This window comes from Coloeus monedula (assembly GCF_965178545.1).
Source record: "Coloeus monedula genome assembly, chromosome: 6".
Classification (NCBI taxonomy): Eukaryota; Metazoa; Chordata; class Aves; order Passeriformes; family Corvidae; genus Coloeus; species Coloeus monedula.
In genome coordinates, this window is record NC_138786.1 from 57119997 (window position 1) to 57140386 (window position 20390).

Below are 20390 nucleotides of genomic sequence, written 5' to 3' on the forward strand. Positions count from 1 at the left end.
AATAAAGCACTTCCAATTATTAGATTCCATGAAGTGTTATCGGAGGGGTAAGTCCCATTACTCCCACTTGGGTGATAAGGAAACTTAGACCACAGAAAACCTCAGAGAAATCCCTTGTGTTAGTCACCTCATAGTCAAATTAAAAGAATTCGGCCTCTCTGGTCCTGCTCTAGAGGACAAAGTTTGATCTGATTTATCAAGTATTGCCCATAAAGCAAACAAAGAAGCATGTGTTCCAGCAGAAGCCCCCATCCTTCACCCCTCCATCACCATCACTGCTGCTCAGTATTGTAATGGCAACAAACAGGAGCACATAATCTTACAGCTGCTCCATTGTCAAAGTGACGTGTTAGCAGAAGGATTTACAGACCTGTTTGCTTATAAAATAAAGGTTTGCATGTTCAGAAATGCAAACGCCTCCTCTGCACAGGAGCCACACACCACAGAAAGCTGTTCTCTGAAAGCTGTGCTGAACTCAGGAACATTGATAAGGTATCTGTGAATGTTAAGGTTTGCTGCTTTCTTCAAAAAAATATCAAAAATTACAATGAATACACAGTTGCTAGTACGTACAGACTAGGCTCCTGAGGCAGCTGCACTGAGGGCCTGGGCAGCTCTTCAACACAGTGCTGTGAAAAAGGAGAACTGGACACACTCCCTTAACCTTTGCACAAGAATCAACATTTGCCTCTCCAAGTGTTCCCAGTGATGCCAGTAAGTGTTTTTTTAATAATGGAAATTGTGTAAAGATTTTAACTCAGATTTTACTTCCAAATTTATTTAAAGAAAGATTTGCTCTGTGAGAAGTTGAATTGATTGAGGCAGGCAGATTTACAGCTTTCTGCATGCACAGTACCAGCAGAAAAGCTTTCCTTTAATCATGGTGCTTTACTTTTTGGGTAGTTTAGGTGCTATGTTGTTGTGGAACCACATGAAGCTGAAGATGACACCCATTGTCTTCGGGAAAGTCTCATCATAAGCAAACTTCATGGATTCTTCTAAAGGTATTTCCACAACTTCAATCAACTCTCCTTCTTCTGGCTGGCCTCCTCCTCCACTGGTTCTCATCTGGTCATTTACTTCTGCATAAAACAATGTCTGCCTAGAACCTGTCAAACCAACTCCAGACCTAGAAAAAAGCAGAGAGAAAACACTGTTTTAGATAGCCAGAAGGCAGCAAGGAGCTAGGAATGGAAACCCGGGTCCTTAATGTGCAAGACAGAAATCGATTGAGACAGAATTATTGAGACAGAAAATGATTGCAACTTTCATGCAGAAATACCAACACTTTCGAATACAGTTCCACATAAAATGGATCCATCTTCAATGATATTCTGCAGCTTTGGAAAAATGTGAGTTTGGGAGAAAATACAAAAAGAAAAAAGGTTTTGTATTGGTGAACTGTTGTTCTACATACACTGAAGTCAACAGAAGTTCTTTCAGCTGACCTCAGGGAGAGCAGAAGTGCAGGATGACTCACAGAGATGAACAAACAACAGGAAGAAGCTCCCCAGTGTATCTCTGTGCTTTCGTGCTACATTTGTTTGCTTGTTTTTACACAAATATTTAGATTTTTTAAGAGGATTATGTCCATTCACAGCTGGAGTCCTCCACTCATGGACTGGATAGGTAAAGAAGAGAAAGGCAGTCTGAGACTCGCTCTCTATCCTTCCTGAACTTTAGCCTTGACCCAAATGGACCACTGTAAGCACGCACATGTCCAAAGTAATTCAGTCTCCCTGCTAAATTTGCTCCAGTGGATTTAGTTGAGGATATTTCAGATTATGTAGTCTTTCTTCAGCTAGACCGCTTGCTGTGTATTATACTTCTTATTTGTTAATCCTCTATTTCCTTAGGACTATTTAATTTAGGTATTATTAAATAAGGGATAAGTACATAATCCACTCATTTAGTCCTTCCAAGAAAATATTCACATTGTAATCGCAATTTCTTCATTTCACATGATTACAGGCGATTTTTCACATTAAATCTGGATCCAAAGTTCACTGAAACTATGAATGAGGCATTAGGGCAAGATGAAAAATTAGCTTCCATATTATTACACATACAGAGGATTCTCAGATTTGTCACAGTGTTATGATCTTAGAGTGTATATCCAGATTTACCCAACCATTAGGCAACTAAATCTTTCAGTTAATCCAGCACACATCACACCCCATAGCAGGAATTAATCATTTGTCTCTCAATTTTCTAAAAACAGTGGCAATTATTTTGTTTGGGGAATTAATAGTGACTATTGAAGTTTGTTTCAAATAGTGACTATTGAAGTTGGTTTCTTACATCAATATAGACTTTTAAAAAATACTGAATAGGGAGCAAACCAATGAATTCTTTTCCTAAAATTACTTCTGATACATTCTGTGAGTTTGGACAAGATGCTTCACCCCTCCAGGATCATTCCTGTACATCTGTGAAAAGAAACTTAACCACCTTTGGCATTTTCAGGAACTCTAAGGGCTGATATTGGACCTCTTTTATTCTGTGCTTATCACTTTATTCCAGTGTCAGGACTGGGGGTTTTGATACACATTTTAACCAACTGTAAAATTTTCAAGACAAAGAATGCAGTTTGCTGGTCATCACAGGTTCCATGAAAAACACAGGGCTGTGTATAATATATTTAATGTCTTGTTAGTTATGATGAGTGTCAAGTCTGACACCTTCATCTGGGATGCCCCACATGGAGAATGAAAATGATCCTGAGTATTTCCATGTCTACTTGATATTTTTCAAAGGTTACACACAAAACCAGAGACTTTATTTAAGAAGCCCTTCTATGAGAAGCTCTGGCTTGACTATTTATAGCATAATCTCCTTCTACAGCACCTGTGCCCATTTACTTATGAAAAACCACAGCCGTGGAAATCAGGAGTTCACACATCTTTTCTCTAAAGTAAAGGAAAACCAGTTTCCAAGGTGCTACACCATAAGATTTAGGTTCTTGACACCACAGCTCAAACAGCAGGGAGTGGTTTCCATATGGTGTTATTTCATTGTACTTACTCATATGATACTCTGTTCTTCTGAACTAAATATATCAAGAGTAGCTACTACACTGAATATCCTTGAAAAGATGAAAGTCCTGGATACAATGCCTTTCCTTTGTTACAATGTCCAAAGTTACGGCATTTCTTCCCATCTATTGGCTTATAATTAGCCACATAAACCAACAAAAGTTGTAACAATATATATTCAAACGAGGACACACCCACATGATCATTCTCTGTTACTTGTTTACCTAACTTACTCTTCTCTGGTGCAACTTTGCCACAAGATATTCGTTACGAAGTAATAAAAACAATCCAAACTTCCAACTTCCAAAAACTTCTTTAAAATTAAAGAATGCTGGTATTACTACTTGCGATATTCTGTTCTACTATTTTCTCCCCAAACCAGCAAATGTAACATTTCTAAGCCTACCTAGAATCCCTTCACTATTGAGATGGTGACTTTGCAGACTGTTGCAGGACGTTATTTATAAACATTTTCACTGCTTTAATTTGTTGTCTAACTAATCTCCCTGAAGGGCGTTGACAGTTCCTCCCGATTTGATGATACTAAACTGGGAGGAGCTGCTGACTCCCCCAAGGGTGGAGAGGCCCTGCAGAGAGACCTCAACAAATTAAAAATCGGCAATCACTATCCATACGAAGTTTAACAAGGCCAAGTGCTGGATTTTGCACCTGCAATGGGGCAACCCTGGATGTATGGACAGACTGGGGAATGAGAGGCTGGAGAGCAGCACTGTGGGAAGGGAGGTCCTGGTCGATGGCAAGTTGAACATGAGTCAGCAGTGCCCTGGCAGCCAGGAGGGATATCCCTGTCCTGGGGTGTATCGGGCACAGCATGACCAGCTGGGCAAGGGAAGGGATTGTCCCGCTCTGTTCTGCTCTGCTCTGTGGCAGCCTCACCTCAGGTGCTGGGGGCAGTTTTGGGTGCCACAATATTATAAAGATGTTGAGCTATTAGAGAGCATCCAGAGGAGACCACAAGAATAGTGAAGGGTCTGGTGGGGAATCCTTATGAGGAGCAGCTGAGGTCACTTGGTCTGTTCAGCCTGGAGAAGAGAAGACTGAGGGGAGACCGCAATGGGGTTTTCAACATCCTCACGAGGGGCAGCAGAGGGACAGACAGTGATCTCTTCACTCTCATGGTCAGTGACAGGACCTGAGGAAACAGCATGAAGCTGAGTCAGGAGAGGTTTAGGTTGGATGTTAGAAAAATGTTCTTCATCCAGACCATGGTGGGGAACTGGAACAGGCACCCCAGGGCAGTGGTCACAGCCCCAAGCCTGACAGGGCTCAAGCCTCTGGACAACGCTCTCGGGCACATGGTGCAACCCTTGCAGTGTCCTGTGCAGGGTCAGGAGCTGTACTTGATGATCCATGTAGGTCCCTTCCAGCTCAGTATATTCTACTAGTCTGTGATTCTAAAAGACCATTTCAATGGTTTCAGAAAGAAGTTGAAAGATACAGAAATATACTTTAATTCTTGCAAGAGGCAAATATCGTACCTTTTTTCACTTGGTATTTCATTCTCTAAATGCTCTGGCTTACACTGCCAGTTGATCATTTTTGCATAGATCCACATGGACTGCCCTTTACTAAATTAAATATTCTCCAGTATTGCTTACTGCTGTCTTTCACGACATTTCCAGACTGCTAATGTATCCTGCTTGTCCTTAGAAAATTGCACAAAAATCAATGCTATTCACATTTTGTCTGTCTTAGTACCTTTGGCTTTTATAGAAATCAAAAGTTAGGTTTGTTGCTTTGAAGCTGTTCTGGTTGAAGTAATAAAGTGTTTTTCCATATAACCTTGTAAAACATTGTACATTGCAATGATTTTGGGTACTGGTGCAGAGGAGGAAGAGAGCAGAGAGGGAGAAGGTGGGTCTGACTGCTGCATAGGCTACAGGGAATATTACATTTGCAGTGTGCTTTCAGGTTTATCTGTCACTAGGAATTTCCTGTGCTTTTTCATAATTACCTGCACTTTCTGAGTATGATGCTTAAGGAATTTTGATGTGCCTTTACTCATATTTATACTCCTCTTTTTGCTACCATCTTCCTCTGTCCCACATCTGTAACATACGCTTTTCCTTACCCCAGTATTTCCCACTACAAATAAACACTTTTGCCATGGTCTGAAATGAGTCACCTATTAACAGATTACAGCTATATTCATTAGCTTTGCATCTGTGGAAATCACAGGGGTCAGCACACCCGAGCTGCAAGTGATGAGTTTCACCCTGGGAAAGCCACCTTCCTGATAAAGGCGCCTTCCTGGGACAAGAGAGGCTTGGGTGGGGGGAGGGTGAGCAGGTCTGAACTCAGCACCAGTCCACGGTGAGACTTCAGGCTTCGGTGTCAGTCCAGGGTTTAGCACCGTGCTGCCCAAACCCGGCATATCACGGCTCACACTGACCCAGACCTACTAAGCCTGGCTTGACCTAGCTGACTGTTCCAGCTGTATTCTGATGTGTCTGCACGGTGCTTGACTTATTTGCCACTGGGGGACAAATGCAAATGATCTGCACAAAACACAGCTCTGTTTTCCTTGCCTCTTTATCGTGAGGATCAGTTTCCTCCAAGGAGTTTATGGTCGCTCCAATTAACAGCTACATGGCTGACAAATACTCCTTGTCAAGTCATTAGGGCTTAAGCTCACATGGCCTGTAATTTCAACAGAGAGATTTTAAACCCTGAAACACTATTAGCACTGAACTTTCTGCATTGCTTCAGACAGTTAGAAACCTCCATTACCTTTGACAACAGCACGTCTAGGAATGTAAGCATGTCAAAGTAAGGATACCAAAGCCGTATGGTTTTCATCACAATAGTAACTTACATGTAAGTTTAACACATCAAAACAAGATTGTATGCTGCCTTCCCGTAATTCATTTTGAATAAAACACTCAAACAGTGAGATTAAATCATGCTATGGCTTTTAAAGCCTTGGGCAACACACTTTTAGGCAACATCACACCAGAGAAGGAGCTTCTGCAGAATGACTGTGAAGCACGTCTCACCTCCTGCCCAGGGGTGGGACTGGCTGGCAGCACCAGGTTTTAATTACAGTATTTCCATCTACTTCCTTCTCAGACCAGGGGAAACACAGGAGACAGACTGTCACTCCAATCTGTTTTTGAAAACGACAATAGCAGCTACCAAAAAGCCTTTAACTCTTCCCTTTTATCAAATGCATGAGGAAGTACACAGCACATGAAATCCAGCTCACAAAATGGGACTTTTCACTCGTCCTATCTAAGTTCACAAGCATAAAGATACAGTACATACATTTTTTAGCAGAGGCGGAGAAACAGCATCTTATGGCTTAAAAAAAGGGTTTAGTAGTGTCTGAAGCCACAAGTGAGATTGAGCTTGCCAACAGTCAGTGAGTTTTTTCTTCACACTGAGTGTGCACACACGTGTGCATGTCCACACACAAACATGTTGGTAATCAGGGTCAAAATTCAAAGCTTTCATTTCAGATTAGCTTTGCCTTTTTCTCATGTCTGGGTGCTTGCCTATGCCAACCAATTATCTCATTCATAAGTATCATGTGCATAAATATTAAACTTTTAATTTGAAGAAACAAGCATGTATGACAAAAGAAACAATACTTTATATTCTACTCCTCTGCTGCAACATGGGGAACAAATAAATTGCCTTATCCTTGTGAAGACTTATTACTTTAGTTCAGAAGTCTGACAGACAGCAATTAAAGGCTAAATTTCTTGTAATGTGTTAATATTAAAGAAATACACAATCTATAAACAATCAGCATTCCTATCAACACAGAAATATATGCATTTTTTTTGTTTTAATCTTACATAGTTAATGTGCAAATTCCTGAAAGAAACATATCCTTTTATAAGACATAAGCCATCTGGATGCAGAATTTGGGTACAGAGTGAATACATAATTCATGTTTACAAATAAATGTGACACAAATCTCTGTTATTTATGCTTAAATCAAGATCCAGTTGGGCATGCAACATGTAAACTGATGATCAGTGACATGCAGCTCCTATTGTCACTTCTTAGGACCTTTGTACAGTTCTGACATCATAAGCAGCAGGTGCAGGGAAAAAAGCACAGAAGTAATTAACATAAAATTATATTACATTATGCCATCACCCAACAGGTGTAATAGCAGGTGATCTTTCTAATTATAATGTACTCCAACATTTTCAGGGCTATTATTCCTTCTACATAAAAACCTGTGAATACAAACCATTTTTACCTCATTGCACAGAGGCTAAAAGCCATGGCACAGTAATTGGAACATCCAATATTAATTCTCTGAATGCTCTTCTTGTACACTTTGGGAAAAAAATCAAATGTAGGAAGATTAAAGTAAGTACTTATTTTAATGCAGCCAGGCCTTTAAACTAATCCATCTGATTTCTTTGCAGCAGGGCTGAGAACCTACAGCTCCTATTGTATCCGGGTCAGAGCCAAGAGTTTTTTACAGTCTCTGGGATAAAAGGATGCAATGAAGGGAAAAGGAAGTTGAACCAGAAACTGATGTTCTGAGGTGTTACTGAAGTCCAATTATTCTTCAAGAAAACCAACAATTTCAAGAACTAAAAGAAAATACTTTGCAATAGCAATAACATCATCATCATCATCAACAACAACTTATTTCCCTGCCTGTGTCTTGTAAGAAAACAAGTCTCAAGGAAGATAGCTGGAAGTACTTCATCCTAAGAAACTAACTCACAGATGAATTTCAGCACATGGGATTCAATCTGAAAACTGCTGGGAGATCATGGCAGATAGAAAAATTGTTATATCTGATACATGAGTAAGTCCAAGGTAAATTGTCTACCTAAAAAATTTTGCATTTGTGAAAAAAACCCCAAACATTAAGGGAAGCTCACAGATTTCTTTTAGAGCTTTTACTAATGGACAATTTAACTGGCACCCTTCAGCCTTCATGAACCCTCAGTTCATAATTATACTATGATAGGATTAGCTTCATTTTGTTATTTTATTATTGAGCAAAGTGATTCCTTTACACCCCTCACATCTACCACCTATGCTATTTTTGACTGATGCCATACATACAACTGACAAGAACTCAAGACACCAGCGTCCACCAAAATTTCTGGAAGCCTCCAAAAGTAAATTAGCTGCTGCCATAATTTAAACCGAACTTTTTGCAATACCAAAATGAAGTTACTGAATGCCAAGCACAAAAGTAGAAATTTGTGTAGTGATGATGAGAAGAAACCCACCACACAGGCTGCAAACAATACAGATTCTTTTCAGAATGATCACTCCTCTATGTACACAGCAACATGCACCATCTGCATTTCAGTTCACCTCCTGTCTGGCATTTTTCTATAATAGGAACAGATATTTCTGATTTTCGAAGTGTGATTCCTCTGTCCTCCTCCAGTCAAGTCCCTCTAAATATGTTTGTGTTTCTCGTTACCTGCCCCCAGTCTAGCCTCCTTCACTCACCCACACCGTACTGTCCTCCTGCTGCTGGAACAACTTGTTCCAAAGATTCTTACTCAAATGGCGTAAATTCCCCAGCTCCTGCCTTCCTTCCTGATTCCTCATTGACTCCATAGCTCCTCTGTGGATCATTCAAGGTAATTAAGTCTGAGATCTGCTTAGTTCAGCGCCTGACTTCTATGTGATGAATATTAAGTCACTGGAGCTTCAACAGAGCTTAATAATGGGGTCCAGTGGGTTACCTGCATGTGTAGGAATTACCCGTGGCAGGACTGGGCTCACACTTTCCAGATTAGGTGAGAAACACTAAAAAAATCCCCCAAAACCACTGCTACAGGCCCTGATAATAAATGAGGAAAGCCCCTGGTATCTTCAGATTGCCTCTAACCCTTACAGTTCCCACTGCTTGAGAACAGAGCAAAGTTGAATACAGCCTAAGTACTTTCCTCATTTCCTTACAGAGAATTATTCTCCACCACAATCAATGTACTTTCCCCAGGTCCATTTAGTTCCCAGTCTATGATTTTTCTCTGCATTGTTCCTTCATCTCTTCTTCCTCTTTTTCCACTCAAGGTTTTTCTATTCCATTTTTCCCCATAGTCTAAGTTCTCCCTATGAATTGTCTATCTGCTATCTTTCTTAATCCATTAGGCACAGAACTGTACTGACCACCCCAGCCAAAACCATCTCTCCCTTTATATTTGATGTGTTTTCAGCTTTTCGTGTCCTTCTGTCAGGTCTAGCTCAACTCCTGCTTTTATTCCAGGCAGGCAATTTCCTTCTCATGACCATGATTCCAGAGAGGGGTGTCATTAGGAATACAAGACAACTCCCCACTTTCAAATCAAAGGCTGTGATGACACAGAATATGGACGGGAGGTGAATGACAATGCAGAATCAGAGAATATTCTGAGTTGGAAGGGACCCACAAGGATCATCAAGTTCAACTCCTAGTTCTGAGATGGGGAAGGCATTGTGGAAGACAAATTATATTAGTAATGTAATGCCTCTGCAAAAAAGACAAACAACAAACACCAGAGTATAAAGAATGATCTGTGAGATTAGGGGAGCTAATGCTTCCACTCTACCTAGGAAAGCCCCCACTAAAGTATTGTGCTCCACTTTGGGCACTAAGTTTTTAAGAAATATGCAGACCAGATGGAGAGAAGGCAGAGGGCAGCAGAAGGAATGATCAGATATCTAGAAAACATGATCTAAAGAGAAAGACTAAATCAACTAAAATAGTTTTGCACAGGCAAAAAAAAAAAAAAAAGGGAACATGTTTTAACAAATAGGTGGAAGGTGCAGAAGTACTTCATGTCCACTGGGGACAGAGTAGTAAGTATCAGTCTTGAAGTAGAGAAAGGGAAATTTAGGCAAGACATGAGGGAAAAGTTGCTTGTGGTACAGGCAGGTAAGATACTTCAGATAGAATGCCAAAACCCTCCAAGACACGCCATGGAATGATCAGATTTGAGAGAAAGCACAGTTGCACATTTGTCACAACTGGTGTCAGTCCAGCTCAGGCTGATCTTTGGAAGAGGAGCCATCTAGAGAGAGCCCCCCAAAACTCCGACCTGAGGCACTGGGTCAATAAATAATGCAGAGCAACTATTACACAGATTGCTGGGATGGCAGATAAGAGCAGAAGTGCAGGATGCACTGTAATTGTAATGGCATGCATATGCATTAATGCAATGCTTTATGCCTGTGCTTTGTATTGACAGCCACAGCATGAAACAGCAGCATTGACCATTTGGAAAAACCTGCTACACTTGGAAAATGCCCAGGAATTCTTATATGTAATAAAGCCATTACAGAAAAAATGTCCTTAGGAGACCATAAAGCAACCGATTACTTCCTGTCTTTGCATCAAATCCTCAAGAATCAGAAAGATATGTCAATCCTTGGTGGGAGAAAGAACAGGACACTCCTAATGGGAATACCAAAACACTGAGAATAAAATCCTAAGATAGAGCATGGGAAATCGAACAAAAAACTGTAAAATATCATCTTTGAGGCTTCAACTTTTCACATTAATTTAAAAATGTAAATATTATACAGGCCCTTCTGACTTCAGCATGGATCTCCATGGGCAGAAAGCTGTGTCCACATGGACAATGGAGGATTACGAGCCCTTTGCAAGGGTCTCAGCAAAGAAAACCCAAATTGTATACACTCTTCACAAGTCAGTGCAATTAAAAAAAAAAAAAGGCAATGGAATGAACAACCACCTGTAACATACAAAGACATTTATCAACACCACAACATAAGAGTTTTAGGCAGATAAAAATCATTAATATTGAATTAAACTTCTACACTGAAGTTACAACCTCCTACAGCTACAGAAATTGTATTCTACTTTTCCTGTTTTGCATTTGTATGCACATACATACATACATATACATATGTATATATCTGCATGCAGCAGCCTGTCAGTGTCACCCAGCCTATGAAATTCTATAGACAGCTTTTGCTCATAAATCTGGAAGACACTTTTTCTTTCAGTAGAACAAACCCTTAATCTGGTTTCAATGAGTTTTAAAAGACAGCTCCTGTGATTCACCCCCTCCCCTCAACAGAAGCACTGCTTGTTAATCCAGCAGGAAATAACATTTGCCAGGATTGACAGCTGTGGATTTGTATTCAATTCCCAAATTAAAAACCAATGACAGGGCCTAGTTCAATGGAGATGTCAAGTAAAATAAAGAAAGTAAAAAACCTGCTGCTTTCTCTGTAAAATACAAACATACATACATTTGGGATAACAATACTAAAAGGTGGGAATGAGATATAATAGGATTAAAGCTGCGTGCAAAGTTTCTGTTGAGGGGTTTTTTTTCACCAACAACTCACATTTTTTATTTTTCCACTTACATATTAATTTTTCCCTTTACTTCTAATGAATATTTTAAAACATGCTAAAAACTATTTCAATAACTATTTGAAACCCTGCAAAAATACAGTGTAATAATTTTTTCAGTCAAATCAACAAAATCTTCATAAATAACAATAATTATTATCCAATTCAAAGAAGCTTTAATTACACACTAAATACTACAAAGAGATGTAGTGGCACAGGTTCTCATGCTTCTGCAAAATCATGTTAAAGGTTAATCAGAGAGCATCTCGGGCAGTTTCTACTGTTAATCTGAACAATAAGAATCAGAGACGGAAAACACCTACCATAGTTAGGATGGGTTGTTTTCTAGTGCTGTAACAAACTGCTCTGAAGAGCCCAATGCAACTTTTCCCTGCTCTAATAGTCTTTGGAATAAGTCACAATAGTACGATTCTTCCCGGAAATTCAATCCCATAATTATCATACTGATTATATGATATTTAAAATTCCTTACATTTCTGTAAATACTCCTCTCACTTGCTAAAAATTATACCTTTCTTGTATCTTCAGATGTCCATGTTCCTCCAACACACTGCTTAAATTAGGGAAGAGGGAACATTCAGGCCACTTCAGCAATCTGTGCAACAATGAAATGCAAGGTGTTTTAACTTGCTGCTATTTACCTGTACGAAGTGATCCTCCTGAGGTCTGCAATGGAAACACGATAGCCACACTCTTCCAAGACTTCCTCACAAGCAATTTCTTCTAAAGAAAGGCCTGGCTTGTCCACAATGCCAGCACAGAGTTCATAGGTGACTCCAACCACAGCAGGTAAGGGATTCTCCAGGGAAGTGAAGCTCTCCTTGTCCTGATTCTGAAAGACTTGAGGATGATGCCTTTCTACTTCACACATGTAAACAGCTTTAAAAAAACCCCCAAAACACAAAAGAGAAAGATACAAGGGGCAATATATTAGTTTATTCATATTAAGTAGAATAAAGGGTGGTAGACAAATTTTGCCTGGAAATTCGCAACCATGAGAGTACTTGAGAGTAACAAGGAATTCAGCTGTGTTATCTGCTAAAATAATGACACACAAAACTGGCATTTTAAAGAACAAAGGTTCTCTTGCCACATCCATAAAATTATTCTTTAAACTCTTATTGGTACTTACATCATCTGAAATGAATTCCTGCACACCTTAAAATAAATAAAAATTGAAAAGGGGAGCTAGTTCATCCAAGAAATTTAAGTGCCAGAAGCACCATACAGCTTCCATTTGTTGGGCAATGCGGATATCGGGACTTAATTTAAACTATGCAGTTATCTTGCATGAAAGTTGGGTTGCACATAAAGTACCATGTGCACAATGATGAGTCTTTCAGCCTGTCAACTCAGCTGTTATTTAGAAAGGGTATGAAAAGCATGTATGTTTTTTTGGAAAAAAAAAATCCTCTTTTGAACATATAGTTCCTTGCACAGATTCCTGTGTGGAGTCTGAAAAAGACTTCTTGAATTAATCTACAAACAGCTGCCACTGTAATGCACTCCTAAAGAAAGTGCCAATGTCAGATTTTAGTCCTTATTTAAGCAAAACCTCCCACTGATGTCAACAGAAGTTTTGCCTGAGTGAGAACTGCAGGACTGGATGTCAACACACGAAGAATCCCTACTGACAGACAACTCCAGATAATTGTAAATTTAATATACAGGTATAATTCCACTTGTTTGTTCCTTGAAATTTCCTTATGTCTGTCCCCTTGCTTTTCATGAAAGGTTTCCAAGAGAGTGTTATAAACCATCCTGAATGAAACTATTTTAAACTTTGAACCTGTTTTTATTCCATTAAAATATTTTACATGCATATTTCACATACACATAACATGGTTTTCAAATTAGTTTCTCTTTTATTTCCCATTCTAAATCTTGCAGAATTGATATAAAAGAACTCAGGTTTAATAGGAAACTTTTTGTCCTTCCAGGTACTGGATTAGCTCGGTATTTCTTAAAAAAAGGTCTCTAGAGAAATGTTGCATAACAGTGAAGTACCACAGTGACTTCTTAAGCACTTGGTCTCTGAGGCAGAGTCTACACCCCAGGAATCTGTGCCTGGGCTCCTTCTGCAGTGCTTGTTTTGACACCTCAGAAGTGTAGAATAGCAAGACCAGCACTTGAAAGGGAGGTGTCAGGTCAGTCCAATATCCAAAATCTAATCTTTCCCCAGAAGTCAAAACTTTCAAAGCTGCTTGTCTTAGGTTACATCCAGGTCTTTGAGATTCAAACAGGTACAGATAGGAGTTTCCATTTCTTACTTGAGAGACATGACTTAGAGCTCAGCTTTCTTTTTAAAGCACAGCATGAAGCCAAAAAAAAAAAATTATTCCCTGCCAGCTCTAAGGGACAGCTCCTTGAAGGGTGTCTATTGTCATTATTCCAAAAACTTCTAAAAGCTAGGAAAATTACCATAAATGACAACCACATCCAAGATTTCTCTGAGATGAGCCAAATCCTCTGAAAGTTTTATTTCTTTTTCAGTACTGACATACCCATATCAGATAATTAAACAAAGGAACAACACATACATGTCATTAAAGGCTTTGGGCATTAAAACACAATGCAGGTAAGAGTGTGGGGTACAGAAATATGAAATATGTGACCTAAAAGAGTTAAAAGTCTTTTGTATCCCTGAAATCCATCCTGTCACTCCATCAGGCACCTGCCATTCTCCTTCTCCCTCAGCACAACTGGGCTCTACGTAGATCAAAACCTACACTCCCAGAAGGACATAATCCAGCAGTCCTCTTCAGAGCAAAGTCCTGGGATATGCCCACACTTCAAGCCCAGGAACAGCTTTTCTCTGTAGATAAGGAAGAAAAGAAGCAGTACCAGCCACTTCTTTAAGAGCCCAAGTATAAGAGCATTCACCAAGGAGTCTGATTATGAATTTAGTATCACCTGGCTTGCAAAGGTTCAAACTCAATTTATCTCTCTAAGATAAGCAAAGCCTAGAAAGCCAAGCTGCCTGCTAATATCAGGGATCAGAGAATCTCCCATACCTCTCTTGAAGGTGCAAATCTGACTGCACAGGTGATGCACTGGGTGATAAAAAACCGGATGGAAAAGCAGTGTGTGACCTACTGGCTAATGCACACTCTTCAGAGGGAAACCTCTCCTCTTCCTCATCACAGGTTGTCATTTTACAGCAAATCCAAAAAGAGTTTGGAAAGCAGAATCCAGAAGCTCCAGCACAGTCACCCAGTCACTTGTCCCACTGTTCCCTTGTTTTCTGATGCTTCCTTGGCTAGGAACTGCCACTTCCTCATTGCTGGGCAATCTCCTTCATCGCCAGATGGACACGGCCATGAGAGGCAGCATGGCGAGGAATCAACCTGTGCCCAGAGGAGCTTCTGGTTGCACATCAGGAAGAATGACAACAGAAAGGGTTGGCAGGCATTGGAAAAGGCTTCCCAAGGAAGTGGTGGAATCCACATCTGAACTAATTACCCTGGAGCCACTCAGCTGTAAGAAGCCTCAGAGCGGAAACTCCAGTAGAACTGATGTTCTCACCTTCCTTTCTGTAAGGTGGGACAAAGGATAGATGGCTCAACCAAACTGAGCAAATAAGATCACTACTGTTACTCAAAGCAGCCTTTGTGGGTGATACATATAGGGACTTGTTTGCTACCCCTAAACAGAAGAAAACAGCAGTAGGGACTAAGGAGCCAATGGGGTTTGGCTGTCTGGGGAAGGTGCTGGCTCCTCTCTAACTTCTGACTGCACTGGTGTTTCGTATGTCCTGAAACAGAACAGGGCTTATGATTCAAATCTTTGATACTGTTTATTTTAAGTCAGTGGAAAAACAAACATCACAATCCATTGAAAGGTCATTATACTTACAGTGAACAAACCAGAGTACATGCTCATAGGTCCTAATTCCAGCCCTTCCCAGGAATATATAATTTTATTATATTTGAAAATGTGTGGTCAATTGCCTACCAAAATAAGCATTGACCAATACCTTTGCAAATTAGTCATGGGTGAGGAACATATACAGAGATACACGTTTAACTTTCTTCTCTCTGCTCCTCCCAAATGTGTGATTTCATGATCATTCAAGATGATCTAAGCTCAGAGCACACTGTTTGCCTCACTGGTTGTGTGCTCCTGCCACCCCTCAAATCAGCATGAACTCCTTCAGCTGCCTGATCCTCAGACCTCCTGTCTGCAGCCATTCTGCTGTGGCTGCATAAGGGCTGCTGCTTCCAAAGGGAATGGGGTGGGAATGTAAGGGCAGGGAGGGATGAGTGCCTTTACAAGCACCACAGACATCAGTGGGAAAAGCTGCTCCTGACAGCACAGCCTAGGGAAGGACGAGCACACATGGCACCAGCACACGTGCAGGGGACGTGCCTGGAGAGCGAGAGGCAGCTGTTCACTCACAGCAAGGAGTGATCGCCTTCCTGGTGGGATCCTGGTAGGATCTGGCAATGAGAAAAGCCTCAGCCTTTGTCTTTGCTTTGTGGAACAGGCACCAGGGCAGACAATAACCATGGAATGGAGATATAATTATAAATATAGGGATGTGAGTAATGTCAGGGCATGATTGTGATGACTGAGCTGCTGTGGGGTGTCTGACTGACCACTGTGCCTAAGGCCAGGTGCCTGAGCAGCTCCAGCCTCTGGAATGGCTTAACTCCACAAACAGTCCACTCTTTTGAGGCTGATTTGACACTTCCATACAGATAATGCAATGAATGTGTTGCTGCTCAGCACATATATATATATAAATTAATATATATATGTACACATACGAAGGCTTCTCCTGAAAACTGCCTCAAAGAGAGCAACAGCTACAGGAGCCCTTTATTCGCTGGCAAATAAAAGACAGTGGATTAGTGCTGAACAGATAAACAAACACTTTATACAAGGCAATTAGCACTTCATGAGAAGGATGCACTGTCAGTGTAACACTGCTGCACAGCACTGCAGAGGCTGTAATCACTGTCAGTAAGAAGGGGCAGTGTGACACTACCCTAGAAAGTTTCCTCTAAAGTCTACCATGAGCAGTCTCGAAATGGTCTCTTAGCAACAGTCAGTGAAATACCTTCTGATTTCTTTTAATTAACATGCAGAGAATATGCATTTCCTTTTTAACTTCCAGAAAGTAAATACTGCTTTGAGTTAAAATAATTGATACAAAAACTCAGAAAAAAACCAAATAAGTATTTTAAACTAAATTAATAATAATAACTGGTAAAATGAAGCTGTCCACATACTGATGAAAAAGCACACAGTCCTGAATCTCCCTCATTTTAATTTCCCAACTATACAATGCACAACAAGACAGTAAAAATAAAAAGAATATTTCAGACAAAACAAAAAGAAAAATACTGTGCTTCTGTACAAGTAGGTCAAGAAGGAACTTCAAATTAAAGCAATTTCTTGCACGATCATTGTAGAGCTGTTTGTAATTTCATCCAAAAGAGGACAATAACCAGCCCAAAAGCAAAATATAAGACTACCCTGATCATTTGTTTCATCTGTAATGGAAATTTCCCTGGTTAGAAATTCTGACTGACTGAAAAGGATGGGCTATCATACAAAGAAACAGAATATAGAACAAAGATTTTATCACCACAGATGCACCAACTTTTAACTGCTAAACCCTTAAAAGCTTGCTTCACTAGAGAGCAAAAGTAAATCTAAAAAAGAGGATTACCTGGGCGGAACTGCTTCACCACAACAAAGCACTGCCGAGAAGTATTAAAGATCAGGATTGACACACTGAGGAGGAAAATAAAAAACCAAAAGATCAACGCTTTATGAAGGATTAATGCAGAACTATTAAACTTACATCTTGTGAATTTAATTGCAACTGTATAAATACATGTAAGATTTATTACTAAAGCCACAACCCAACAAGCTCCTTGTCCAAAATCCATCTAGAGGGATAGATAATGGGTCATATTCCCAAAGCCCATGAGAATTTACTCAAAATTAAGTCACTTTTGTCTTGTGGTATGAAAATAAGCACCAATCAATTCCTTCTTCCCAACAGGAACACCACCACTACCCTCTCTTTCAGTCTAAGAATATTGGTACTAGATAGCAAAAAACCCTTGCAAATGAAAACATATGTTCCCTTATATCAGTCTCAAATTAGGATAGTCAAAACCTCAGGCACAGCCTAGTCTCAATCAGAGCCAGTGAGTTCTGTATAAGCACAGAGCATCTCCTATCTGTAGCTACTTGCTGAGCTCAGGTTTCAAACCAGACACCATCCAAGTACGATTTTGTACAAATTTAAACTAGTAACTTCAACTGCTACATTCAGTGGTTCATGGTTGCTTGCAATAAATGTCATGGGGACACCTGACAGCCTGAGTATTTGGACATGCTCTGGATGTGTAGAGTACTGATGTTCTCTGCTTGCTTAACACACTCTCAGGTTTTACTAGTTTAAGAAAATGCAGACAAAAGTTTTCCTCCTTAGCTGGTAGCCCACTGCCAAAAAAACCCCAAGTGTATATTTTGCTCATTACCATGGCAGCATTCTCTCATTTGTTCTGCCTCACTGTATGCAATCGAGACGTTAATTCATTATTCTATGAAGTCTACAATAGATTAGACTCACAATGGCATATTTGCAGGATTGAGTCAAACTTTCAACTTTCCTTGTAAAAGAACTGTATATTTATTCTCACTATTTGATTTAATAATGAAGTCTCAAGCTGCCAAAGAAAATGCTATCTGATGATTATTAAAAATAATGTTAATGTTTATTATAATAATATATAAAAACCAAAACAGAAGGGAGAAGTCCAGATGTTAGCATTTATATTCATGGTTGCTATTCTCAAAGACCTGTACTGCATATTGATGGCTTCCTGCCCTGGGATATGCCATTTGCAGGGAATTTTAAAGCAAAGGTTTTAGCCTTCGGAAAGGCCGGAGGAGAACATTCACTCTGTTTACTGGCACTGGGGTTCTTTCTGAAATACCTGGGAGTCTGTGTAGGTTGCTGGAAGAAATGAAGTTAAACCACAGACCACAACATTTTTAAGGTTACTTAAACATTATTCTTTTATTCTTTGAGTTTTTTTTCCTTTTCACGACTGTTCCTCTCCCCAAAGCAGTACTGTCTGAGGGCAGACACTGCACTAAATAAAAGGGAAAAAGGAATTACTGCTACTGAACCTTTGTTGTTTTGTCCATGGGCACTGCCTGAAACTGGAGAGAGCAGCAGCCTAAAACTGCTGATGAAGAGGAGAGTGGAAGCTTCCTGAAGCAGATGGTTGCCCTTTACCTTTCTTTACATCCACCACCCCAGGCCCAATCTTTCCTTTGGCTTGCCTTCTTCAGCACGTCTCATTAAATAACTCATACTAACTCATTAAAAATGGCTCAGCTATTAGACATTATTTTTTCCTAGGAGTCAATCACTTGAGATTTTTATGGAACAGATGGGAAAATTAAAAACAATCTGTCAGAATTAAGGAACAAGATCAAATTAGCTGGAAAGGAGTAGCAGCAAGTTATTACAATTGTCTGCTTCTCACACCATCTTGAGATGAGAGGGTACAGAAATGGCACAAATCTGTAGAACTTTCTATTTAATTACTTCTAATTTTCTGAGAGACTGACAAACAATTTTGAACAGAAATTTACATTTTTTAACAAACCACAATACACAAGTTCTATTATTTCCTGTCAGAGCTGGAGAGTCATGGAGGAGAAAGTTCAGAATTTTACTTTCTTAGGAGGGGTGTAACACTGGGAATGCCATTTGCTGTTTCTTTGTTCACAAGAAACAACATAACATGAAATATTTCCACAGGTCACCAGGTCTGTAACTTCTGAAAACCCACTGAAGGCTGCATTCAGGACAGTTATTTGAGTATTACACAAAGTTAGAGCAAGACAGTTCAACTGAGCTAAGTGGAGGAGCTTCACTCCCATTTTCTATGGGTTTCCTTATAACGACCCAAATGTGTGGGTTCAGATGTTTGGTCTGGCCTATAAGGAAAGTACTTATCTTCTGGAGTTTTAAACCACCATACAAAGAATTCATTACAAAATTAGTTTGAGATTGCTATTTTTATGGATGATACAGGCTACCAAAAAGAACTACTACAAATCCATTAGTAGGTCCAAGTACATCTTTCAGTGGTACCATACCATGGCGTATTACAGAGGTATTTGATGTTTCAAGGCAATTCCTTTCAAAAGATTACAACCAGACCTATTTTAGGGTATTATATACACAGCTTTAAAGTGAGCAGTAAACACATAATGTAAAAAATTAAAACATCCACAAGGACTTTCATGAGAATCTCTGCAACTAAAAGATACAGAAAAGAAATTAAGCCAAAGCTGCACATTTGGGAAAAAACATACAGAAGCACTAGAAAATAAAATTAAAAAAAAGCTGAGCCACATTTCCTAAAAGAATGTAACCTAAAATGGATATCAAAGGTCCTAATGCAGCAAAAGGCTTCAGGCACCCATGTCTCAAACAGCAGCACAAGACCACTTTTTTGTTATATTTTACAAAGGAAAAGAATACCCTGATATAAAAGGATCATGATAAATCCCAAGCTTCCATCCATGCCTTAAAACAAGCTATAACACCTCTGCACTAAGGAAACACTGTCTCAGCTTAGACCCGCTAATCTTTACATTTTGTGTGGCAGATCACCACTTTTACCATATTCCACAGGTGTGTATCTTTGCTGGCTAATCCTCCCTCAGCTGACTCTGAGGGAAATCAGAGGTGTAAAAGGAGAGGTCAGGAGTGTAAATGCCACTGATTAATGAAGGAGACTTGGCTCCTCCACACATCTGCCAGTAGCTGCATTAGGGACGACAACCAAACAGAAAAAGAACTTACTAAGAGATGACAGGGTGTGTGCAGTGTCTCCCGGGGTTGCTGAAGACCACAGACCTACTCAGCCTTCAGCCCAGCCTCATGCTCAACTTCTCACTGCAGTAGCTGCAGTAGCTTACCTTTATAGATGAAATAAATCACTACTATAATTATAGTAGTTTTTCCCAAA

General features: G+C 39.8%; 1 protein-coding gene across 1 annotated transcript in view; it reads right to left on the reverse strand.

The window, feature by feature from the left end:
* Nucleotides 1-438: 438 nt before the first annotated feature.
* Nucleotides 439-20390, reverse strand: part of NUDT14 (nudix hydrolase 14) — a 59119-nt gene continuing 39167 nt past the window's right edge. The window contains exons 3-5 of the mRNA XM_082282786.1: nt 17054-17118; nt 12018-12255; nt 439-1129 (exon numbers count right to left, since the gene is read on the reverse strand). Coding sequence (XP_082138912.1) covers nt 889-1129; nt 12018-12255; nt 17054-17118 — 544 coding nt within the window. The 3' untranslated portion in view covers nt 439-888. The remainder of the gene's footprint in view (nt 1130-12017; nt 12256-17053; nt 17119-20390) is intronic.